This window comes from Oryctolagus cuniculus, chromosome 11, assembly GCF_964237555.1.
Source record: "Oryctolagus cuniculus chromosome 11, mOryCun1.1, whole genome shotgun sequence".
NCBI lineage: Eukaryota > Metazoa > Chordata > Mammalia > Lagomorpha > Leporidae > Oryctolagus > Oryctolagus cuniculus.
In genome coordinates, this window is record NC_091442.1 from 53,825,724 (window position 1) to 53,851,810 (window position 26,087).

The window sequence follows — 26,087 nt, forward strand, 5'->3', positions numbered from 1 at the left end:
TGTCAGGGACCCAAGTACTTGAGCCATCACCTGCTGCTTCACTGGGTGCACATTAGCAGGAAGCTGGAATTCAAAGTGGAGCTAGGACTTGAACCAAGACACTGCCACGTGGGATGTGGGCGTCTCAAGTGTCAGCTTAACTACTGTGCCAAATATGCACCACATCTTCATTTTAAAAAATAAAATGAAATAATCCAAACATGCTCCTAGAAGGGAAGAAGTCAGTATCTACATTAGTTACAATCTATAGAGAGCCTTCCACTTTTAACTGTTTAGACTTAAGACATTAAATTTCCAGAGATACTTGTTTTACATTCTAACGTCTCCTTCAAAAACAAGTTCTAGTATACAATTCCTCACTGACCTTAACAATATCTTTTGACAGGAAGAGCTGATCACAACTCAGTAACTAAGAAACAACAGTAAGAAATAATTTAAAAACCTGTCACTACTGTCTTCCTTAAACATCACAGAAACTCCATTTCAATCTGAAGCTGTTACCAATTTTCATGGTTTGTCCCCAACTTTACTCCAAAGCTGCACTGAACTCAAAGTAAGAAAATAACTTCTGAAACTGAGGAAATTATTGGTAATTAAGATCAAGTATTTCTAATGACAGAATCTGCAAATAATAGCAAATCCCCACAGTAGCTCTTCTACTTACTACTTGTTGAATTCTTTATTTAGTAGAAGGTTAAGCTTGTGATTATAAAGTAAACTGAAAGTATGTCATTGTAAAAATTGAAAGAAAAATGAGGTGGTAGTGGTGGTGAGGGAGGGTAGGGTGGGGAGTATCATTATGCTCTTAAAACTGAATATATGAAATATATGGGGGCTGGAGCTGTGTGGTAGTGGGTAAAGCCATTGTCTGCAGTGCTGGCATCCCATATGGGCACCAGTTCAAGTCCCAGCACATGGGAGCTCTTGTCTCTTTAAAAAGAAAAAAGCCAGCGCCGCGGCTCTCAAGGCTAATCCTCCGCCTAGCGGCGCCGGCACACCGGGTTCTAGTCCCGGTCGGGGCGCCGGATTCTGTCCCGGTTGCCCCTCTTCCAGGCCAGCTCTCTGCTGTGGCCCGGGAGTGCAGTGGAGGATGGCCCAGGTGCTTGGGCCCTGCACCCCATGGGAGACCAGGAAAAGCACCTGGCTCCTGGCTCCTGCCATCAGATCGGCGCGGTGCACAGGCCGCAGCGCGCTGGCTGCGGCGGCCATTGAAGGGTGAACCAACCAACGGCAAAGGAAGACCTTTCTCTCTGTCTCTCTCTCTCACTGTCCACTCTGCCTGTCAAAAAAAAAAAAAAAAAAAAGAAAGAAAAAAAGAAAAAAAAAAGTATAATGAAGTGATTGATAGCAGATTAAAAAACTCTAACAAACCCTAAATCAGTGAAGGAAGCAATCTCTAAAACTTACTTTTCAAAGTTACATGTGGGCATGTCCTATCTTGTTATAGCCATCAGTTTTGGGAATAAAGGAAGGGTCCTACAAATGGGAGACACACGTAAAACAAATGGGATTCCCACAAAGGGAACAAAATCAGGCTGGCATGGAATTCCTCTGTAATAACAAATGCCAGGCTGGCACTGTGGTATAGCTGGTAAAGCCACCACCTTCAGTGCTGGCATCTCATATGGGCATAGGTTCGAGTCCTGGCTGCTCCACTTCCAATCCAGCTCTGCTAAAGGCTGGGATAGCAGAAAATGGCCCAAGTCCTTGGGCCCCTGTACCCGTATGGGAGACCCAGAAGCAGCTCCTGACTCCTGGCTTCAGATCGGCTCAGTTCTGGCCATTGTGGTCATCTGGGGAGTGAACCAGTGGATGGAAGAACTCTCTCTCCCCCTCTTTCTGGTTTTATCTCTCTCTGTAACTCTTTCAAATAAATAAAACAAATCTTAAAAAAATAGAAATGTATCTACAAATCACACAGAATCTGTGAAAAACTAATTAAAAATGAAAATTCAAAAAAGAAAAAATATTTCTTTCCTACAAAAATTTTTTTAAAGATTTATTTATTTATTTGAAAAAGTTACACAGAGAAAGGAGAGGTGGGGTGAGGGGAGGTCTCCTAACCGATGGTTCACTCCCCAACTGGCCGCTACAGTCAGAGCTGTGCTGATCCAAAGCTAGGAGCCAGGAGCTTCCCCTGGGTGTTTCAATGAAGGTGCATGGGGACAATAAGCGCTCACCCCTACTATCAAAGAACTTTTATTTGACCTCCACAAAGTATACAGCAGCTGCTTTCTTACTTTGCTAACATTCTTGCATCACTGCCTCAGCTTCATAGTTCCCCTTTCCATGGAAGTACCATCCATGAGGACAAACAAGCTTCTTCTCTTAAAGTCTTTCATTTCCTTAAATTCTCAGCAAAATTGTCTTTGATTTTAGCTGTCACATACATGAAATTAGAAGTTATCAAACTCTTCCATTTCCTTCATTTGGTCTGAAGTCTAATTTCTCAGATAACACTGTCATCTTGGTTTAGAATACTGTAACTACAGCAACTTCTATCTACGTCAAGACTCAGGATACAGGACCAGAGCTGTGGCATAGTGGATAGTCACTGCCTATGGTGCTGGCATCCCATATAGGCGCCGGTTCGAGTCCCGGATGCTCCACTTCCAATCCAGCTCTCTACTATGGCCTGGAAAAACAGTAGAAGATGGCCCAGGTCCTTGGACCCCTGCACCTGCATGGGAGACCCTGGGGAAGCTCCTTGCTCCTGGCTTTGGATCGGCACATTTCTGGCTGCTACAGCCATCTGGAGAGTAAACTGGCGGATCGAAGACCTCTCTCTCTCTCTCTGCCTCTCCTTTCTCTATGTGTAACTCTGACTTTCAAATAAGTAAATAAATCTTAAAAAAAAAAAAAAAAAAAAAAAAAAAAAAAAAAAAGACTCCGGATACAAAAGGCCCCACTCCAGATCAATTAGTCCTCAAATTTCTGTACTACCTGCATGTGTGCTAGGTGAATTATGGAGACTGGGCTGTCTGGAGCACCCCCTGAACCTGTACTTGTTCTCCAGGAAGAAGTACAATTGTAACTGGTGAAGATCCTCTTAATGACATCCAAGAACAAATAAAAACTCAACTAAGAAAGCACATTTTGTACGTATGCACATAATATAGCTGGGTTCTGAACACTGGAAAACATTTCATTAGCCAAACATTAGGTACCTTCTATGGACCAGAGACTGAATTAAGGAGTTGAGTGTACAAACTGATTCTAACAAACAGAAGCAGAACTGTAATAGAGGAAAAGTAGAAAATACAGCACTGCAGGAGCAAAGAAAGGGTGTGACTTCAGCTGGGTATTGAGGGTAAACAGTTTCCTAAGGGTGCGGATACAGGTGGGGAGGGACTGGAAGGTATTTCAGGCAAAAATTGTACAAAAACCTGGTGGCACTTTAGAACACGTTATTCTGAAGAGATTTGGTTTGAAAAGCACCCCTTAAGACATTAAGAGTCAAAAAGTGAGAGAAATACCAACTTTGGGCAGTAATTTGATAGAAAAATACTTCAAGTAACTAACTGCATGAAGAAATGATCATTTATTCCTGTGACAATCAGAAGGGGGTTCATGGAAATACCATGATCAAATGCCGATCTAAGAAACACCAGCCATCTTCCTGCAAGGCTCATCTCAGGGTACACCTACTTCTTCCCTGAAGCTTTCTCAAGCATTTTCTTTTTATTTTTCTTTCTTTCTTGAGAGGCAGAGTGGACAGTGAGAGAAACAGAGAGAAAGGTCTTCCTTTACCATTGGTTCACCCCCCAATAGCCACTGTGGCTGGCGCACTGCAGCCAACACACCGCGCTGATCCGAAGGGAGGAGCCAGGTGCTTCTCCTGGTCTCCCATGGGGTGCAGGGCCCAAGCACTTGGGCCATTCTCCACTGCACTCCCGGGCCACAGCTGAGAGCTGGACTGGAAGAAGGGCAACCTGGACAGAATCCGGTGCCCCAACCGGGACTAGAACCCGGTGTGCTGGCGCCACAAGGCGGAGGATTAGCCTAGTGAGCCATGGCGCCGGCCCAAGCATTTTCAATTAACAGAGATTTCACCTTTTTGTTGTTACTTTATTTGAAAGGCAGAGTGAGAAAAACAGAACACAGAGCACTTCCAACCTCTGGTTCACTCCCCAAATGGCCACTACTGCCAGAGTTCAGCCAACCTGAAGCTAAGAGCCAAGAACTCCATCTGGGTCTCCCCAGGGGCTCAAAGTACTTGGGCTGTTACCTTCTGCCTTCCCAGTCATTGGCAGAGAGCTAGACAGGAAGCAGAGCAGCAGGACTCAGGACTCAGACTGGTGCTCTAATGTGGGAGGCCAGCGCCACAAGCCTGCAGCCTAACCCACTGTGCCTCAGAGCTGCCCCTCACCTCCCTCTTGATGACTCTGGTTCATGCCGTCTCTCTTGGACTTTGTAGGCCCTGAAAGTCCTCTTCCTGATTTTCCCCTTTGCTTTCTCGGTATCAGACCTGGAGAACACTGCTTTATTCCCTTTCATGTGAAGATTCTTTTCCCCTTCCCAAGACGGGATTAAATTCCAGCCTTATCACCTCCCTAAATGCGCAGAGTAATGACACTGTGTACATGAAACTGTAAACTCTCCACACCAATGACTCTATCCTGCATCCTCCCTCCCCACCGGCCCAGTCTAAGCAACCTGACCAAACTCTGGACTTCCATGAACTCAGGAACATGTCCCTGGAATGACACCTGCCCTCTGAAAATGCCTAAGATCAATTCAACCCAAAGAATTTACTGTTTGCTCCAGCCAAAATCTGACTACAGCCCCCTGTCCTGGCTTTCCTTAGCTTGCTTACTTCCAAAAGCTCACGGCTGTAATTCCTTTCTTTGCCCCTTGAGATGTGCATCTTTTATAACCCAAAAATGTCTTTCACAAGGACCTGGGACCCTTTGAAACGCAATCATCAAGGCCAGGGTCTCTACCTCCCGATCTCTGGGGACCACTTCTGATCCAGCCTGATGTTGGTGTCCCAATCAGCAAATACAGACAGCACGGCCGGCGCCGCGGCTCACTAGGCTAATCCTCCGCCTAGCGGCGCCGGCACACCGGGTTCTAGTCCTGGTTGGGGCGCCGGATTCTGTCCCGGTTGCCCCTCTTCCAGGCCAGCTCTCTGCTGTGGCCTGGGAGTGCAGTGGAGGATGGCCCAGGTGCTTGGGCCCTGCACCCCATGGGAGACCAGGAGAAACACCTGGCTCCTGGCTCCTGCCATAGGATCAGCGCGGTGCGCCGGCCGCAGCGCGCCGGCCGCGCCGGCCATTGGAGGGTGAACCAACGGCAAAGGAAGACCTTTCTCTCTGTCTCTCTCTCTCACTGTCCACTCTGCCTGTCAAAAAAAAAAAAAAAAAAAAAAAAATACAGACAGCAAACACACTGATCAGCCTCCCGCTCTAGGGTCTTGGGGACTCTGCTTTAGCAAACCTCAGTACTTATTCACACACACACACACACACACACACACTCTCTCTCTCTCTCTTCCCACCTTTTATTCCAACAGAATTGTGCTCACTCTATGCTGGTGTGTCTCTTCTACTGCAGTGGTCTGAACAAAATGAGTCTTGCTGCCCAGCTCTGTTTCTCTTGGATAGTGCCTCAACACGGGGCCACAGAAATCGTAGAATAAGAATAGCAGGAACTTACAACTCCTAAGAAGCATGTGGCATTGTAGCTAAGACACAAGGTGGGTGTGTGCATCCCATGCAGAAGTGCCTGGGTTCAAGTCTCTGCTCATCTCCCAACTCTAGCTTTTGGCTGGAATGCAGCCTGGGAGGTAGCCATGATGGCTTGGATGGTTGGGTCCCTGCCATCCATGTGGAGGATTTGAACTGAGAAAGAAGCCAACACGTAGGCTTTGAATCCAAATCTTCAAACTCCAAACAGGCGCACAGCTGGGGCCAGCACAGTAGCACACAAGATTAAGCCATCAACTGTGATGCTGACACTGTATATGTGTGACATTAAGTCCTGGCTGCTCCACTTCTGATCCATCTCCCTGCTAATGTGCCTGAGAAAGCAGCAGAGGACGGCCCAGGTCCTTGTGTCCCTGCACTCATGTGGGAGACCTGGAAGAAGCTCCTGGCTCCTGGCTTTGGCCTGGCATGGCCCTGGGCATTGTGGCCATTTAACGAGTGAACCAAAGCATGGAAGTGTCTCTCCCATTCTCTCACTTTCAAATAAATAAATAAATAAGTCTCTAAAAAAAAAAAAAGCACACAAGTTTGGAGGTGGGGCTTGGGCTAATTTTCAGTTAACAGCACTCACTGGGCTTTGTGATATTAAGCAAATTACTTAGCCCTTAGGGACCTTAGTTTCCCCCTCTGTAGAAAGAGCCTATCTTTTTCACAGCTACAGTGATTAACAATTGAGTAATAAGTTAAAAGCAAAGGTAGATGTGGGGAGTGTGTGAAGGAGCCTACATACACATTTCTTATTTAGATCCTTGTTCAACAAACTGTTTCAAAATGCAGGGAGGGCAGCATTGGGTGTAGTAGCTAACACACTGGGGCACTGCACTACACCCCATACTGGAGTGCCTAGGTCTAAGTCTTGATTCTGTACCCAAGACTTGGGCGGCAGTAGGTCAAGTACATGGATCCCTGCCACTCACATGGGAGACCTGGATGGAGCCCCAGGCTCCTGGCTCCAGCCTGGCCCAGCCCCAGGAGCCGGGAATTCAATCCAAGTCTCCCACATGGATGACAGGGACACAGGGACCCAACTATCTGAGTCAACACTGCTGGCTCCCAGGATCTGCGCTAGTAGGAAGCTGGAGCCAGGAACAGAACCAAAATACTCTGATGTGGGACACAGGCATCTTAACTGCCAGGCCCAGTGCCCGCCCAGAGTCCTATTTTATAGATACATACTGAAACACTGAAGGCTGAAATTATGACATCTAGCATTTACAACAAAATAAACCAGTTTTGGGGTGGGGAAGGCAAGAAGTCACGACTTAACTGCTGAAACTGAGTGATGGGAACCATGACGGTTCATCCTCAGAATGACTTAATACATCTGAAAATTACCACCCTGGGGCACAGACGTGCAGCAGGTGAAAACACCATTTACAACACAGAAAGCTGATTGAAGTCCTTGAGCTATCATCCACTGCTTCCCAGGTGCCTTAGAGGGAGCTGAATTGGAACAGTCACTGGGACTCTCTCACTCGTGCTCCAATATGGGCTGTGTGGGTGTCCCATGTGGTGGCCTAGCCTGCTGCACCACAATGCATACCCCTGGCTCAATGTTTAATGGATTGGAGCTATTAAATCAAAACAACAGGCCGGCGCCGCAGCTCACTAGGCTAATCCTCCGCCTTGCGGCGCCGGCACACCAGGTTCTAGTCCCGGTCTGGGCACCAGATTCTGTCCTGGTTGCCCCTCTTCCTGTCCAGCTTTCTGCTGTGGCCAGGGAGTGCAGTGGAGGATGGCCCAAGTGCTTGGGCCCTGCATCCCCATGGGAGACCAGGAGAAGCACCTGGCTCCTGGCTTCGGATCAGCGCGATGCACTGGCCGCGGCAGCTATTGGAGGGTGAACCAACGGCAAAAAGGAAGAACTTTCTCTCTCTCTCTCTCTCTCACTATCCACTCTGCCTGTCCAAAAAAAAAAAAAAAAAAAAAAAAAAATCAAACAACAAATGAAAACCAAAGTGAACAAGGTCTTCACATCTTTCAAGTGCAGTATTTGAAGATTAACTTTAGTTTTGTGATATTTTTTAAAAAATTGTTTTTCCATACTTAAGTTGATGCTGTACCTGCCCTAAATGTCACTCTTCTTAGGCTTCAAAAGATTGAGATGCTCCTCAGTCAGAAGTCACAGTGTGAATACTTACAACTGATTAAAGATTTACTCTACTGGGTCAGAGCCGTGGCTCACTAGGCTAATCCTCTGCCTGCGGCGCCGGCACACCGGGTTCTAGTCCCGGTCGGGGTGCCGGATTCTGTCCCGGTTGCCCCTCTTCCAGGCCAGCTCTCTGCTGTGACCAGGGAGTGAAGTGGAGGATGGCCCAGGTCCTCGGGCTCTGCACCCACATGGGAGACCAGGCAGAAGCACCTGCCTCTGGCTTCGGATCAGCACAGCACATTCTAGTCCCGGTCAGGGCACCGGATTCTGTCCCGGTTGCTCCTCTTCTAGTCCAGCTCTCTGCTGTGGCCCCCGGGAAGGCAGTGGAGGATGCCCCAGGTCCTTAGGCTCTGCACCTGCATGGGAGACCAGGAGGAGGCACCTGGCTCCTGGCTTCAGATCAGCACAGCGCACTGGTCTCAACGTGCTGGCCATAGCAGCCACTTGGGGGGTGAACCAACGGAAAAAGAAAGACCTTTCTCTCTCTCTCACTGTCTAACTCTGCCTGTCAAAAAAAAAAAAAAAAAAAAAATTTAATTAAAAAAAAAAGATATACTCTATAACATTCTTTAAGGAGAATGACAAACCCATGTAGCTTCAATACACTCATCCATTTTTCTTTTAAAGTAACTCCTTTTAAGAGAACGATCCAACATGGGAAGCAGGATACATAGCATACTCACTGAATATAAGATGTCCTAAACAGCACTCTTAAGGCATTCAGATCTGGCTGAAGAGCCCATGAGAGTATTTCAGGCATGGAAAGCCGAGACACTCTGGCAAAAAAAAACAAAAAACAAAAAACAAAAAACAAAAAACCTAAATGAAAGATCTCTGTAAGAACCCAGTGGAAAGAACGGGCCATCAAAGAAGGAGGTGCCTTTCTCTGAAGGGAGGAGAGAACTTCCCCTTTGACTATGACCTTGTCTAACTAAGATCAGAGTTGGCGAACTCAAAAGGCGGAAGCCTTGGCAACTCATGACAAGAGCCTCGGGTGATTACTGACACCATAAACAAGAGTGTCAATTGTTAAATCAACAACAGGAGTCACTGTTCACTTACTCCCCATGTAGGATCTCTGTCCTTAATGAGTTGTACTATGTGAATTAATGGTACAACTAGTCTTCAAACAGTACTTTACACTTTGTGTTTCTGTGTGGGTGCAAACTGTTGAAATCTTTAATATATACTAAATTGATCTTCTGTATATAAAGATAATTGAAAATGAATGTTGATGTGGATGGGATGGGAGAGGGAGCAGGCGATGCGAAGGTTGCAGGTGGGAGGGAAGTTATGGGGGGGGGGGAGCCACTGTAATCCAAAAGCTGTACTTTGGAAATTTATATTTATTCAATAAAAGTTAAAAAAAAAGTAACTCCTTTTAAATACTCAAGTGTACTTAAAAATAATACATTGTCTCTGTCTCTCCCTCTCTCTGTAACTCTGCTTTTCAAATAAATAAAATAAACTGTTAAAAAGCAAACAAAAACACAATTGGCGTTGCGGCCAATTGGGGAGTGAGGACCTTTCTCTCTCTCTCTCTCTGTAACTCTTTAAAATAAATAAATAAATCTTTAAAAAAAAGCAAACAAAAATAAAACATTATCTCACTATGATAAATAAAAACTAGTTTTACATATTGCAATTTTATACTTTTGATTTGAAAACAAACAACATGTAACAATGTAAAAACCAACAAACTCCTTTCCATCTCCAAAGCCCTCACAGAATGGCTCCTACCTACCTCTGCCGTGTGGCATCACACCTCATTCTCTAAGCTCTGCCCACCGTGGAGACTGACAATCCCTTCTACTCCCCACGCTCCCCTCCACCACAGGTCCTTGGCACAGGACACTTCCCTCACATGCCCAGAAATGTGTCTTCCCTTTCTTTCTGCAAAGTTAACACTTACTCATCCTTTAGATCACTTCCTCAGGGAAGCCACCCTATTCTTGAAAAGGACAAATTCTCTATGATGGTTTCTCCTTATCTTTGCAGCATTTCTCAGGGTCACGGTTTTGTATCCAAGTGAGTGTCAGGCCCGTGTTTTGTTTCCCCTTCTTAACAGCAGGAGGTACAAGGGACAGGAACTTGTCTTTTTTTGCTCCATAATGGTATTGCTAGGTTCTTAATCCAAGTGGCATATAGGACACTAAATAAATCATTGTTTAGTGAATGAACTAGCTCCTGATTTTGGACACTATGTATCAGTGAATTCCTACAATTTCTTCTTCCATTTTTCTAACTTCAAGTACTTAAATTCTAGGCTTTCTTGCTTCAGGACATTTCACCAGCCAAACAACAGTGAAGAGTGGGATATGAATGACGCATTCTTAGCTTCCTTGGGCCCACAAGGCCAGGGAGAAATGTTTTCTGTTCCAAGTTTGGTTAAGTCCATTCTCTTTGCTGACAACCCACCTTGCTTCTAGTCAAGGCTCTAACTTTCAAATGAGAAACCTGATGACTCTGAATTCAGGACATGAAAATTAAAACATTCTGGGGCGGGCACTATAGCACAGCCGATTAAGTTCCCACTTGGGATGCTTATATCCCATATCAGCGTGTCTGGGACCAATTCTCACCTCTACTTACAATCTAACTTCCTGACAATGTGCACCCTGGGAAGCAGCAGATGATGGCTCAAGTACCTGGGTCCCTGCCAGATGCAGTTCCTGGCTCCCAGCTTTGGCCCAGCCCAGCCCTACCTGTTTGTGGGGCATCTGGAGATTGAAACAACTAATGGAAGATTCCTCCCATCGATCGCTCTGCCATTCTGACTTCCAAATAAATAAATAAGCTCCAAATAAATTTAATTATTCATCCATGTACCACTTAAAGGGATCTGTAAAACCACCAGTAATGTTAAAGTATCATGTTTTAAGAAACCATACACTAAAGAATTGTAAGGGGAATGAATAGACATTTGGCCTAGTCATTATGATACAAGTTAAGACCCCCATGTCCCAGGGCCAGCACTGTGGCATAACAGGTTAAGCCCTTATCTGAGGAACCGGCATCCCGTATAGGCACTGGTTCGAGTCCCATATGCTCTACTTCCTATCCAACTCCCTGCAAATGCACTTGGGAAAGCAGTGGAAAATGGCCCAAGTGCATGGGCCCCTGCACCCACATGAGAGACCTGGAAGAAGCTCCTGCCTCCTAGCTTCAGCCTGGGTCCAGCCCTGGCTGTTGTGGCCATCTTAGGAGTGAACCAGTGAATGGAAGACCCCTAGCTCTGTCTCTTCCTCTCTCTGCCTGTAACTCTGCTTCTCAAATAAATAAATATTAAAAAAAAAAAAAAAAAAAGACCCCCATGTACCACACTGAACTTCAATGTTCAATCTATAGCTCTAACACCTGTGGGAAACCTGCACTGAGCTCCCAGCTCCTGGCTTTAGCATGGCTCAGCCCCAGCTGTTGTGGGCATTTGAGGAGTGAACCAGCAGACAGGAACTTGCTCACTCTTTGTATCTCAAATAAATACTTTTTCAAAACACTGGAAAGGATAGTGGTGGTGTCAGATAAGCAAATCCAGGCAATCTTCTGACCATCAAGAATAAAAGTTTGAGATTAAACAGATTAAAAGTCTCAACAAATGTTACATATGTGCTAGGTTCTATGCTAGATTCACATTGCATGTGCTAAGCCACTCTGTAATCACCCGTGAACAGGCTTTGGAGAACAAAGACTCTGAACGCTCATGACTTCTGTCAGCATCCATGAAACCAAGGTCACAGACAGCCAATTAGTCTCTCCAGCACCAATTACAAAGAACTAGATGAAAATATTTCAAATATTTTGTTTTGTGAAAGCTGATGCCAATATGAAACTGTCCTTGTCAAATGCAGCCAAAACTGGAGCCAGGAGGTTATGAAGTGGGAAGGCAGATGCCTAAGGTAAATACTGTCTCAACTACTTTCTAAAGGCCCAAAAAGATTTCTGCTCATTCTACACTCACCTCATGCTTTGTATGCCTGGCACATAAACCCAAGGTTCTGTAACAATTTATCATTAACATTCTGTAGGAAAGCAACAACTCAGACAAGATGCTCTGGACAGAACACTTGCCAAAGGCGCCTCTATCAAAGAACAGGTGCCAACTGCTGCCTTGGTCCCCCAAGCTACTCTGTATCCAAGTGGCTTATGCAAATTGCTCCGTGACACATATTAATAAAGCTTTCCTCTGAGCAACAATAATAATAATTGAATACATAAGTTGCTTTCTGCCTTCAAATACGCCCCCTTGCCTCCACCTCCTTGAGCAGCCAGTACACAGTTTACTATTGAACATCGTATTCCCAGTGAAGTGCAAATAAAGGCAATTACTGGGAGAACCTCTCTGTGATTGTTATTTACTATCTGGCATTATTTTGTTCTTAAAAATTTGACTTAAAAAGGGGCTGGGCTGTGGTGCAGCGGGTTAATGCCCTGGCCTGAAGCATCAGCATTCCATATGGGCTCCAGTTCCAGACCTGGCTGTTCCACTTCCGATCCAGTTCTCTGCTATGGCCTGGGAAAGCAGTGGAAAATGGCCCCAGTGCTTAGGCCCCTGCACCCACATGGGAGACCCGGAAGAAGCTCTTGGCTCCTGGCTTCAGACTGGTGCAGGTCCGCCCATTGTGGCCAATTAGGGAGTGAACCAGCAGATGGAAGAACTCTCTCTCTCCCTCTCCTTCTCTCTCTGTGTAACTCTTTCAAATAAATAAATAAATCTTTAAAAATTTTTTTGACTTAAAAGCACGATTTTAGGAGCAGGTGCTTAACACAGCTGTCAAGTGCCTGGGTTCAACTCCAAGCTCCAATTCTGATTCCTGCTTCCTGCTAACATATACCCTGGGAGGCAGCAGTTGACACTCAAGTATTTGTGTTCCTGTCATCTGCACAGGAGCTCTGGCATGAGGTTTGGGCTCTGGTTTCAACCTGGAACAGCTTGTAGGTATTTGAGGAGTGGAATGGAAAATCTCTATCTCCATTACTTTCAAATAAAATTATTCTTTAAAAAGGAAAACTTAGGCCGGTGCCGTGGCTCAATAGGCTAATCCTCCACCTTGCGGCGCCGGCACACCGGGTTCTAGTCCCGGTTGGGGCGCCGGATTCTGTCCCGGTTGCCCCTCTTCCAGGCCAGCTCTCTGCTATGGCCAGGGAGTGCAGTGGAGGATGGCCCAGGTGCTTGGGCCCTGCACCCCATGGGAAACCAGGAAAAGCACCTGGATCCTGGCTCCTGCCATCGGATCAGCGCGGTGCGCCGGCTGCAGCGGCGGCCATTGGAGGGTGAACCAACGGCAAAGGAAGACCTTTCTCTCTGTCTCTCTCTCACTGTCCACTCTGCCTGTCAAAAATAATTAAAAAAAAAAAAAAAAAAAAAAAAGGAAAACTTGAGGCCGGCACTACCATATAGTGGGTAAAGCTGCACCCCCATATGGGTGCCAGTTCGACTCCCAACCGCTCTACTCCCAATCCAGCTCCCTGCCAATGTGCCTGGGAAAGGAGCAGATGATGGCCTGGGTACTTGGGCCCCTGCACCCATGTGAAAGACTTGGAAGAAGCTCCTGGCTCCTGGCTTCAGTCTGGCCCAGCTCTGGCCCTTGCAGCCATTTGGGGAATGCACCAGCAGATGGAAGATGTCTCTCTGTCTTTCCCTCTACCTCTCTGTAATTTAGTCTTTCAAATAAAAAATAAAGTAATCTTCAAAACAAACAAAAAGCAAAACTCTACACATACACACAAAGAGAGAGTAAGTATATGGGGATTGTGGAAAAGAAAAAAAAAGATACATGGGACAAAAGCAAAAGAAAATCATCTAGTTTTGTGTCATCTGAAAAAAGGCTGTAAAGACAGAAATAAGGAGGTGGCTAGATAAAGAGAGAGATCAACTGTCACACCCTTCTGGTCGGGGGAAACAATTCTCCGCGGGATTCCTGGGTTTTTCCGCATCTTCTGCGCAAAGGCACTGACTGCCTTGTCCAGGACTATCTTTTCAAGGATGTCTGTACAGCGAACAAGCCTTGAGAAAAAAGGCATCTCCCTTCAGAGCGAGGGGTAGATCTGTTTGCTGTGCAGAATAATAAAGATAAATGTCTGCCTCCAGGGCAAAGGTTAGACAAGTTTGCCAGCAGCTCTCTTTTAAGAGTCTGGCATTTTCTTGGGGCCAACACTGTGGCACAGAGGGCTAAGCCATCACCTGTAACACCTTAGTGCTGGTTTGAGTCCTGGCTGCTCCACTTCTGATCTAGCTTCCTTCTAATGCACCTGGGACAGCAGAAGATGGCCCACATACTAGGTAGGGCCCCTGCCACCTACGTGAGACCAGGATGGAGTTCCAGGCTCCTGACTGTGGCCTGGCCCAAATCCAGCAATTGCAGGGCAAATCTGGGGAATGAACAAGCAGATGGAAGATCTCTCCCTCTGTCTGTTTCTCCCTCTCTCCCTGTAACTCTGCCTTTCAAATAAATACATAAATCTTAAAAAAAAAAAAAAAAAAAGAGAGAGAGAGAGAGAGAGAGAATGGAAGAAAGAGAGAGAGAGAGAGAGAGAATGGAAGAAAGTTTGGAGTTTCCCAAGCTTGGTGTGCCTTAGCAATGTCGCAAACCCACTGCAGGTGACCTGAGAAACTCTGCATCCCCCAGTGGACTCAGAGGGCAATGTACCTGGGGCAAATGTGAAGCTCACGTGTCTGCAGTGCCGTGAGTGATAAAGTCTCCCTTCTCTAACCCTGAACTCTCATGTCTTCTGCCAGCATCCATGAGGCAAACTAGCTGATTAGCTTACAACCAAGGTAACATCTCAGACCCTTTTGTACAGCTTGGTACTTCTCTGTCCTCGGCCTCACTTATATTCTGAAAGTTCTAGGTTCTAAATCATCAGGCCAAAACCTGAGACAGAACAATAACAAATAAATATGAAGAGTAGGAGCTGGTGGTGCGGTGCAGTGGGTTAGTGGGTGCAGTGCCCCAAGCCTGCAGTGCAGGCATCCCATGTGGGATGGAGTTCCAGCTGGAGTCCCAGCTGCTCCACTTCTGATCCAGTAGAGGATGGCCCAAGTCCTTGGGCCTCTGCACCCACGTGGGAGACTGACCCAGAAGAAGCTCCTAGCTCCAGGCTTTGAATCGGCTCAGTTTCAGCTATTGCAGCCATTTGGGGAGTGAACCAGCAGATGGAAGACCTCTCTCTCTCTCTCTGTCTCTCCTTCTCTCTGTATGTAACTCTTCCAAATAAATAATAAATAAATCTTAAAAAAAAAGAAAAAAAGAAAAAAAAAGAAAATCCCACTGCCTTTAAAAAAAAAAAAAAAGACACCCATGTCCCATACCAGAGTTCTTGGGTAAGATTCCCTGCTCTTGATCACAGCTTCTCATCAGTGCAAATCCTAGAAGGCAGTGATGACGGCTCAAGTAATTGAATCCCTATCACCCACGTAGGAGACAGGGACTGAATTTCCGATTCAGGGGATGAACACCAAGCCTAAGGAAGCTAGACGGCAGTCCATGTTCCACAGTCACTACATGACTAAGCCAGGATTCAAGCCGGGTCTTCTGACTATAACTGTCCTTTGCACTAAGCAAGGCTGCCTCTGGACCTACACACAGCCTATCAGTAAATGGAATTCACCGAGCGCTGAGGCCCTCCTCTTCCTGTGGAGGTAACACTGGGCTCTCCTTTGAGCAGCACCATCTCTTCAACATCCTCCTGCCAAACATCCAGCTTCCAGACTCCACAGCGACAGACTGTCCTTGAGGCAGTCACATTCTCTTATTTTTTTTTTTTTTTGATAGGCAGAGTGGACAGTGAGAGAGAGAGACAGAGAGAAAGGTCTTCCTTTGCCGTTGGTTCACCCTCCAATGGCCGCCGCGGCTGGCGCGCTGCGGCCGGCGCACCGCGCTGATCCGATGGCAGGAGCCAGGAGCCAGGTGCTTTTCCTGGTCTCCCATGGGGTGCAGGGCCCAAGCACCTGGGCCATCCTCCACTGCACTCCCTGGCCACAGCAGAGGGCTGGCCTGGAAGAGGGGCAACCGGGACAGAATCCGGCGCCCCGACCGGGACTAGAACCCGGTGTGCCGGCGCCGCTAGGCGGAGGATTAGCCTATTGAGCCGCGGCGCCGGCCTCTTATTTTTCTTTTTAAAAAGTGTTTATTTATTGGGACAAGCATTGTGACACAGTAAATTAAGCCACTGCTCTGGGGCACCCGCATCTCCTATGGGAGTGCCAGTTCGAATCCTGGTTCCTCTACTTCTGATCCAGCTCCTTGCTAATGCACCTAGTAAGTACCTGAGTTCCTGCCACCCATGGGAGAGACACAGATAAAGCTCCTGGCTCTTGGCTTCAGCCTGACCTAGCCTCAGCTGTTGCTGTCATCTGAGGAGTGAACCAGCAGATACAAGATCGATCTCTGTGTCTGTCTGTCTCTTTCCAATAAATAAATAAATCCTTTTTAAAAATACTTACCTATTTGAGAGGCAGAGAAAAAGATAGAGGGAGAGAGAACTCCCACCTGCTGGTTTACTCCTCAAATGCCCACAATGGGCAGAGCTAGGCCAACACTGGAAAATGTAAACTCAATTCAAGACTCCCTTGCGGGTAGCAGGCACCCAGTTACTTGGATCATCACCACTACCCACCAGGGTCTGCATTAGCAGGAAGCTAGAGTGAGCCAAAGGGCCAGGTATCGAACCCAGGCATGCCAAGATGAGATACAGGCATCTGAACCGATAGGCCAAACACCACCCACCAGCACACATGTGCTCGCTCTCCCAATCTCTCTCTCTCTCACACACACACATACACACACACACACATACACACACAATTTAGAGAGAAGATGAGAGCAGGCGGGGAGAAAGAGCATGCTCCCATCTGATGGTCCAACTTCCCCGCATCAAATGCTGCAATGGCTAAAACTGGGCTGAGGCCACAGCCAGAAATATAATCTAAGTCTACCATGGCAGGTGGCAGGAGTCCAATTACTGGAGCCATCACCACTGCCTCTCAGGTTCTGCAATGGCAGAAAGTCAAAGTCAAGCACTCCAACATGGCACGCAGGCGCCTTAACTGCTAGGCTAAATCCCTGTTCCCACTTGTTTCTTTAAGATTTTAGAACCAGGGTACCAGCAGTGTGGCACAGTGAGTTACGTCACTGTTGTGATGCCAACGTCCCGTATCAGAGTGCCAGTTCAAGTCCTAACAACTCTATTTCCAATATATATTCCTGCTAATATACCTGGGAAAAACAGAGGAAGATGGCCCAAGTACTTGAGGCCTTGCCACCTATGTGGGAGACCAGGATGGAGTTCCTGGCTTCTGGCTTCAGAATAGCCTAAACCCAGCTGTTGGGGCCATTTGGGGAGTGAACCAGCAAAAAATCTCTGTGTGTGTGTGTTTGTGTGTGTGTGTCTGCTTCTCCCATTCTTTGTGTCACTCTGCCTTTCAAATAAATAAATCTTTAGAGAGGGAGAGGGAGAGGGGTAGGGAGAAGGAGAGAGGAAGAGAGAGATTTTAGCACCAGGATCATTCTATTCTCTCCATATATATACTCGTGGCATAACTTGTGAATTCCATATACAACACCCAATATCCTTCCACACCCAGGTCTCTGATTTTGGCCTTCTCACCTCCAAAGCCTGTTTTTGCACCCCCCTCAGCCCCCCACTCCCTGTGTTGTATCCCACAGAGATTCCCGGCTGCAGGTGGAGGCTTAACCCACTCGGCCACAATGGCAGCCCTCATTCTTTATTTCTAAGACCCCAGTTTCTCTTGGCTTTCCTTCTACTCAGTGACAACCCCTTTTCAATCTCCCAAACACCAAAAGGTTAGAAAGCCCTGGTTCTCCTGACCTCAGGTCCGACTGTACTCACCCCGAGTAATGTCATCAAGTGACCAAGTATGCCTGTGTTACATGAGCACCTTCCTAGTCCTTGGGTGCCCTGCCCTGCTTCTCTCCCTGCTCTTTTTCCCCCTTTTCCATCCGGGCAATTGCTGTAGATCAATCTGAGGTTCAGTGATCCTTTCCTCAGCCACATTAAGCCTACTAATAAGTCCAAACACCCCTTCACCGTTTGTCACCATTTTTTGGTAGCCTTTCCTCTGACCCTCATACAGGTCCCACAACCCTGCTGAAATTCCCCCTCTGTTCACGCACATTATCTACTTTTCCAACTAGAGCCTTTACTGTATTTTTCATTGTTCATTTAATTCATGATCTGACAGTGTAACAGCTGCTCATCCTGAGTCTGATTCTGGTTTTCTTTTTTTGATACCTGACAGTGACTTGCTTTTTGGGGTTTATATTCATAATTTTTGCCTGAATGTTGGACATCATTTATAAGATAGTAAAGACTGAAAATATTTCTGCCTGGATATTATTTTTGCCTAGAAACAGGTACACCTCTTCTGCCAGGCCATATAGTGTCATGTGTGCTGGAGGGAGGGACTGAGTCAAATTTCTGTAAGCACTGAGCTGGGCCTGGGTTTCCTTGTTATGATTACCTTAAGGGTACTGCCAGCTTCAGGTTCTCCTATGGGACTTGCTTAGGGTAGGGCTGCTTGTCAGAGGGTTGTTCTCAGGGCTCATGCATCTCCGTGCATCGTCTGTCCTTTCCTCAGGGGTAGCAGATCGCTGCTGAGACGTCCTCAGTTGTCGGGGCCCTGTCTCAGCCTCAGTTAGAACCTGCGCCCTTGCGTTGCAGAGTGGAACTTTCTCCCAGTAGAGGATGGTTTCCTGACCTTTCCTCAGGGTTGTCAGTTTTTTCATTTATTTCTCCCAGACAGGATTTATTCTCTTTCCCCAGCTGCTTAAAGGTCCCCCATCCCCCTCCCCCCGTACCACCTGGCCAGGTTTCTCTCTGGTCTCTCCTCCCTCAATCCTTCTCATGAGCAACTGATGGAGACCTTGCAAAGGACTCTCTAAGACGGTGTGAACTGGAGCTGGTGCTGTGGCACAGTAGGCTAAGTCTTTGCATGCAGCGTCAGCATCCCATATGCACACCGGTTCCTGTACCAGCTGCTCCACTTTCAATCCAGCTCCCTGCTAATAGCCTGGGAAAGCTCTAGAAGATGGCTCAAGTGCTTGGACCCCGGCAATCACATGGGAGACCCAGAGGAATACCCTGGCTCCTGGCTTCAGACTGGCCCACCTCTGGCTGTTGTGGCCATTTGGGGAGTGAACCAGCAGATAAAGACCTCTCCCTCTCTCTGCAATTCCACCTCTCAAATAAATAAAATCTTCAAAAACAAAAAGAGGATGTGAACTCTCCCCAGCCTGCAGCTCTAAAAGGTTGTATAACCTCATGGCTGCCTACACCTGGACTTGAGCAAGTCATTAAAAATTCAGCTGAATTCTTCTCTTCCCCTAAATAACAGCTCTGCCTCCTTTCTGTGATCAGCCACCAACGAGGCAGGTCCATATCCTGCCTCACAGGTCAAGAAAAGTTATGATTTTGTAGATTATAAAAGTTATTCTGACTTGAGGGTAGAAAAACACTCTTTCTAGCTTTTCACATCTTAGGTAGAAGTCAGAAATCATTTCCAAATTTTTATTTATTTTTTCAACATTTATCTACTTATTTTTATTGAAAGAGGAAAAAAATCTTCCCATCTGCTGATTCACTCCACAAATGGTCGCCAACAGCCAGGGCTGCTCCTGGCCAAACCCAGGATCCAAGAATGTCATCTGGGTCTCCCACGTGGGTGGCAGGGACTCAAGTACTTCAGTAGTCACCCGCCTCCCAGATGCATTAGCAGGAAGTTGAGTCAAAAGGCAGAGGGAAGGGCCAGAGCCATGCTGTAGTGGGTAAAGCTGCTGCCTGTGACACCTGCTGCGTCCCATATGGGCGCCAGTTCACGTCTCAGCTGCTGTACTTCTGACCTATGATGTGCCTGGGAAGGCAGCGGAGGAGGGCCCAAATGCTTGGGTCCAAAAGCTGGCGGTGGCTTTAACAGCTCGCTATACCACAATGGCAGCCTGACTTTCAAATAAATAAATAAATCTTAATTAAAAAAAAAAAAAAAAAAAAAAAAACAGAATGCTGGCAGCCTTCAGCTAATAGTCAGCAAAAACTGACGTTTTCACTCCTACAGTCACATGAAATGAATTTTGCCAAAAAACTAAGCTTGAAGGTAGATTCTTCTTTAACCTATTCTACAGTTAAGAACTCAGCCCCGCCTATTCTAGTCCCGGCTGCTCCTCTTCCGATCCAGCTCTCTGCTATGGCCTGGGAAAGCAGTAGAAGATGGCCCAAGTCCTTGGGCCCCTGCACCCACATGGGAGACCCGGGAAAAGCTCCTGGCTCCTGGCTTCGGATCAGCATGGCTCCGGCCGTTGCAGCCATATGGGGAGGGAACCAGCGGATGGAAGACCTCTCTCTCTGTCTCTAACTCTTCTCTGTAACTCCGCCTTTCAAATAAATAAATAAATCTTAAAAAAAAAAAAAAAAAAAAAAAACACCTCAGCCCTAGCCAACATCTTGAGTGCTCGGTGAGACCCCAATGCAGAGAACCTAGCTAAGATATCCTGACCCAACAGTCACTGAAAGGTAATAAATTTTGTGCTTTTTCCACTAAGTTTGTGGAAATTTGTTTAGCAGCGAAGAAACTAATAGATAGTATTCCACACTTAACACACCGAAAAGCCAAATTCCTGATTACCAACATCCCCCAAAAAGAAAAGCAAGAAAAATCAGGAAACAGCAACCCATTCTTACAGTTACCCAAGCCAAAAACTGCAGAGTTAAACTCAACTGTTTTCTGAAGCTCTACATACAAAAAAATTTTTTTAATTAAATTGTACATCTGATCCAATAACAGACACCACTGGCCTCACAAGCAAATCCAAAACTGACTTCATCTCATCACCACCACTGCTACATCCTGGTTCAAGCCACTGTCCACTCTCATGTACATTACTGTCAACGCCTAAAAAACTGGTTTTCTTGCTTCCACTCCAGAAAATAGTCAGAGTGATCTGTTGAAAATATTGGTCAGACAATGTTTTCACTTAAAATATCCCAGTGGTGGGGCTCGCGTTACATGGTGCAGCGGGTTAAGCTTCCACTTGTGACGCCCACATCTCATGCTGGGCACTGGTTCCTATCCCTGCTTCCAATCCTGCTCCCTGCTAATGTGCCTGGGAATGCAGCAGAGAATCGCCCAAATGCCTGGGCCCCCTGTTACCCACATAAAAGACTCAGATGGAGTTCCAGACTTCTGACTGCAGCCTGGCCCAGACCTGGCTGTCTTGGTCATTTGAGAAGTGAAGCAGCAGATGGAAGATCTCTCTCTCTACCCTTTCTCTCTCTCTCGTCACTCTGCCCTTCAAATAAAAAGTATAATTTAGTAATAATAAAGACATATACATATGTGTATATATATAATCATAAACGTATATGTGTGTGTGTGCATGTGTACGTGTTTTTCCAATGGTTCTTGTCTCTCCCAGATTAAAACACAAGGATCTCAGTGGCCTACGAGGCCTACCCCAGGCTCTGCCTGCACTCATCCCTCCCCTGACGCCGGGGCCACTTTGCTGTCCCTTGACCATATCAAGCACGTATCAGTCTCTGAGCACAGACAGGACTTCTCTAATTAACTTGCATAGCAAGGAGACGTCTCCCTGGCCCCAGCAACAATTCCCGCTCTGTCCTGCCCAGCTCTATCAGGTAAATATGTCAGCACATATCACCAGCTGGTATCTGTTCAGCTGCCGATAACTAAAAAAACTGCAGACTTTTGTTTCGGTGCTATGTCAGCTTATACTCAATTACTGTGTCAGACTCTGTCTCCCTACAGAATTTAGAGTCTAGTAAAGTATTTAAGCCACAAGAATTTGGATATAAAGCCAGTAACGTAATTTTTAAAACCACCATTAAGTGATTTACCATCTAGGAATTTACTTATTCTACCTCCACAAGTATGTTTCTGGAGACACTTAGAAAATATTCACAGGCCGGCGCTGTGGCTCAATAGGCTAATCCTCTACCTAGCGGCGCCGGCACACCGGGTTCTAGTCCCGGTTGCTCCTCTTCCAGGCCAGCTCTCTGCTGTGGCCAGGGAGTGCAGTGGAGGATGGCCCAAGTGCTTGGGCCCTGCACCCCATGGGAGACCAGGAGAAGTACCTGGCTCCTGCCATCAGATCAGCACAGTGCGCCGGCAGCAGCGCGCCGGCTGTGGCGGCCATTGAACCAACAGCAAAGGAAGACCTTTCTCTCTCTCTCTCTCACTGTCCACTCTGCCTGTAAAAGAAGGAAAGAAGAAGGAAAGAAGAAGGAAAGAAGAAGGAAAGAAGAAGGAAAGGAAAGAAGAAGGAAAGGGAAAAGGAAAAGGAAAAGGAAAAGGAAAAGGAAAAGGAAAAGGAAAGGAAAGATTCACATCTAGGGGCTGGCGCTGTGCCTCACTTACTTGGTTGATCCTCTGCCTGCGGCACCGGCATCCCATTTGGGCGCCGGGTTCTAGTCCCGGCTGCTCCTCTTCCAGTCCAGCTCTCTGCTATGGCCAAAGCGCTTGGGCCCTGCACCCGCATGGGAGACCAGGAGGAAGCACCTGGCTCCGAATCGGAGCAGCACCGGCCATAGTGGCCATTTTGGGGGTGAACCAAAAGAAGGAAAACCTTTCTCTCCGTCTCTCTCTCTCACTGTCTGTCAAATAAAAAAAATTCACATCTAAACAAAACTAGCTGAAATATAGAAATTAACTGAATTAAAACCATTCTGTAACCAACTCCATTGCTTGTTTTCTTAGGTGCTTTCTTAATTAATGATAAAACTGGTTCTCAAGGACTTATTTTCTTTTAATGTATTAAATGGAGGTCTTACATATCATAAATTATAGTTATGCCTAATTGCTCATAAAAGATGTATCATTCTTGAGGCTGGTGCTGTGGCACAGAAAGGTAAAGCCCAGGCCTGCAGTGCTGGCATCCCATATGGGCGCCGGTTCCAGTCCAGCTGATCCTCTTCAGATCCAGCTCTCTGCTGTGGCCTGGGAAAGCAGTAGAAGATGGCCCAAGTGCTTGGGCCCCTGCACCCACATGGGAGACCTGGAAGAAGTTCCTGGCTCCTGGCTTCGGATCGGTGCAGCTCTGGCTGTTGCGGCCATCTGGGGAGTGAACCAGCAGATGGAAGACTTCTCTCTCTGTCTCTACCTCTCTCTTTAACTCTAATAAATAAAATAAATCTTAAAGAAGAAGAAGAAGAAGAAGAAGAATCATTCTTGTGTGCTTCTTTAAAGTTAATTGTTTCTCAAAAAAAAAAAAAAAAAAGAAGTAAAATTAACTTTGAGATGCAATGACTCTGAACAGCCCTTGTCTCAACTGTTGAAGAACAATTTTTTTTTCCGTGCAAACTGTTGAACTCTTGACTCAGTATAATATGCTTTTGAGTATTCTCAAAAAAAGAAACATTCTGTAAAGGGCTCTATTAACAGAAAGCTAACCAAAAGACGACTCCACATTATTTTCACAGTACCACCTGGAGAAAAATATTGCTGTTATTCACCATACAGCCAAATACTAGGGAGGATGTGTCGGGGCTGAAGGAGCAGCCCTGTGGGCCCCTGCTTCTCACAATTTTTGGTCACAGACCCTTTTAGACTCTTGAAAATCACTGAGAAACAAAAAAACTTTCCTTTATGATGCTCCTATCATATCTAAAATCAAAATAAAACAATTATAAATATTCAACAGCCCATTTAAAAATAATCAAATTGATTATATGTTAGCATAAATTATACATTCCATTAACATAACTAGACTTTCTCAAAATCATTAGTGAGGGAAAAGGTTTTAACATTTCTGCAAATCCCTTTGATGTCTGGTTTAACAGAAAATAGCTGAATTCTCTTATCAAATCCTATGTTAAATATACTGCTCTCCATTGCGTTGGTTGAGATACATGAAGACATCTACCACAATGCAGTTGGAAATGTAAAGAGTGTTGTAAGTGGCCTTTTCAGAAAACTGTAGATATTGTTAGATAACACAGCGTAACTCAGCAAGCCATTGTTCTTATAGTTTATGTGCTATGCAGGTTCACACAGTCTAAACCTTACACATTCTTTTAACATTAAAATGCATTGTTCTATCTTGCACTTTGAATGGGCCTCATACCCATGCATCAGTGGGTAAGATAACTTTGTATCTAAAAAGTCAGCGCTAAATTCATGAAGATGAATATAAGTTTTCTAAAATTCCAATTTTTTGCTTAAAAGTTCAAATCTTACCACTGCCAGCAAATACTGTCAGCTATTTATCTTGAAGTCTGTCAAGATGCATGGAATACACAGTCCAGAATAAAATATGTCAATCCTATAATATACAAACCTGTCATTTTACTTAAATTCTCTAACATGCTTATTTCCCAGTTCAGCAAAAAAATTTCCTATGTATTGTGATAAATCTGCTTATAAAGATCATTTATATCTCTGTCTCTCCTCTAATTCTGCCTTTCAAATAAATAAATCTTTTAAAAAATCATTTAGTTGGGCCGGCGCAGCGGCTCACTAGGCTAATCCTCCACCTAGCAGCGCCAGTACACCGGGTTCTAGTCCTGGTCGAGGCGCCGGATTCTGTCCCAGTTGCCCCTCTCCCAGGCCAGCTCTCCGCTGTGGCCAGGGAGTGCAGTGGAGGATGGCCCAAGTGCTTGGGCCCTGCACCCGCATGGGAGACCAGGATAAGTACCTGGCTCCTGCCATCAGATCAGCGCGGCCGTGGCGGCCATTGGAGGGTGAACCAACGGCAAAGGAAGACCTTTCTCTCTGTCTCTCTCTCTCACTGTCCACTCTGCCTGTCAAAAATAAAAATAAAAAATAAATTAAAAAAAATTTAAAAAAATCATTTAGTCTGTTTCAAGTTAGCTCAAAAGTCAAATAATTTTTTCACTTTTGTCTGAAGTGGCAACAAAATTAGACTGAAAAAAATGTAAAAATTGTGCATCATGTAAAGTCAAATCTGTTTCTTCATGTTTTGAGAAGTGCATACTGGAACAACTCTAACTATACTTTGTATAAAACAAAACAGAATGGTCTTGATATTTCAATCAAATCCACTTAAAGTCTTTTTCCTTGATTTTTTTCTATGAATATTAGTAATATTAGAACTAACAGATAAGTCTGCATACAGACAGGCACATTCCCAACCAGCTCAATATCCTGGCTGCCCCCTGCCTACCTGTTGAGAAATGTGAGCTCCCTGAACTGCTGAACCAGCTTGAGGCGCTGTCTCTGAAGCGTTACTCTTGTGGGAATCTTCCATAATCAACTACAAGAGAAAAAGTCAGTGAAAATAAAGGTGCTATAGAATACTACGCAGTCATGTCAAAACCAATCATCTGCTTGCCTCTATGGAACAGAACCGGCAGCTATGGTGTACAGAGGAGACTTTTCGGGGCTGGCGCTGTGGCTTAGCGGGTAAAGCCGCTGCCTGCAGAGCCGGCATCCTATATGGGTGCCGGTGCAAGTCTGAGCTGCTTCACTTCCAATCCAGCTCTCCTCTATGGCCTGGGAAAGCAGTGGAGGATGGCCCAAGTCCTTGGGTCCCTGCACCTGCGTGGGAGACCCAGAAGAAGCTCCTGGCTTCTGGCTTCGGATCGGCGCAGCTCCGCCATTGTGGCCAACTGGGGGAGTGAACCAGCTGAAGACCTCTCTCTCTCTCTCTGCCTCTCCTTCTCTTTCTGTGTAACCTCTTTCAAGTAAAATAAAATAAATCTTAAAAAGAGAGAGACTTTTCCTGGGATCTCAATTTAAAAATTTGACCCACGATCTGCCGGCGCTGTGGCTCAATAGGCTAATCCTCCACCTGCGGCGCTGGCACACCGGGTTCTAGTCCCGGTCAGGGCGCCAGATTCTGTCCCAGTTGCTCCTCTTCCAGTCCGGCTCTCTGCTGCGGCCCGGGAGTGCAGAGGAGGATGGCCCAGGACCTTGGGCCCTTGCACCTGCATGGGAGACCGGGAGAGCGCCTGGCTCCTGGCTTCAGATCAGCACGGTGCGCTGGCCGCGCGCGCAGGCCGCAGCGGCCACTGGGGGGTGAACCAACAGAAAAGGAAGACCTTTTTCTGTCTCTCTCTCACTGTCCACTCTGCCTGTCAAAAAAAAAAATTTGACCCACGAGAACATGTTTAAATTTAATAAACAGCACATATATTCATCATTTACTATGGTTAATTTAAAATATTATTCCACTCAACAAGTATGACAACTTTCCTGGACACATGCATTCCCGTCTCTAGCTTAGAGAACAGCTTCCAAA

The 26,087-nt window shown here is 46.2% G+C and overlaps 1 protein-coding gene across 4 annotated transcripts in view; it reads right to left on the bottom strand.

Annotated features, from left to right (window-relative positions):
- The window catches only part of ATF1 (activating transcription factor 1), a 118,641-nt gene that overhangs the window by 83,089 nt on the left and 9,465 nt on the right, over positions 1 to 26,087 (bottom strand). For all 4 annotated transcript variants that reach the window (XM_070052228.1, XM_051846304.2, XM_051846305.2 and 1 more), the window contains exon 2: positions 25,011 to 25,100. In XM_070052228.1, coding sequence (XP_069908329.1) covers positions 25,011 to 25,094 — 84 coding nt within the window. In that variant the 5' untranslated portion in view covers positions 25,095 to 25,100. The remainder of the gene's footprint in view (positions 1 to 25,010; positions 25,101 to 26,087) is intronic.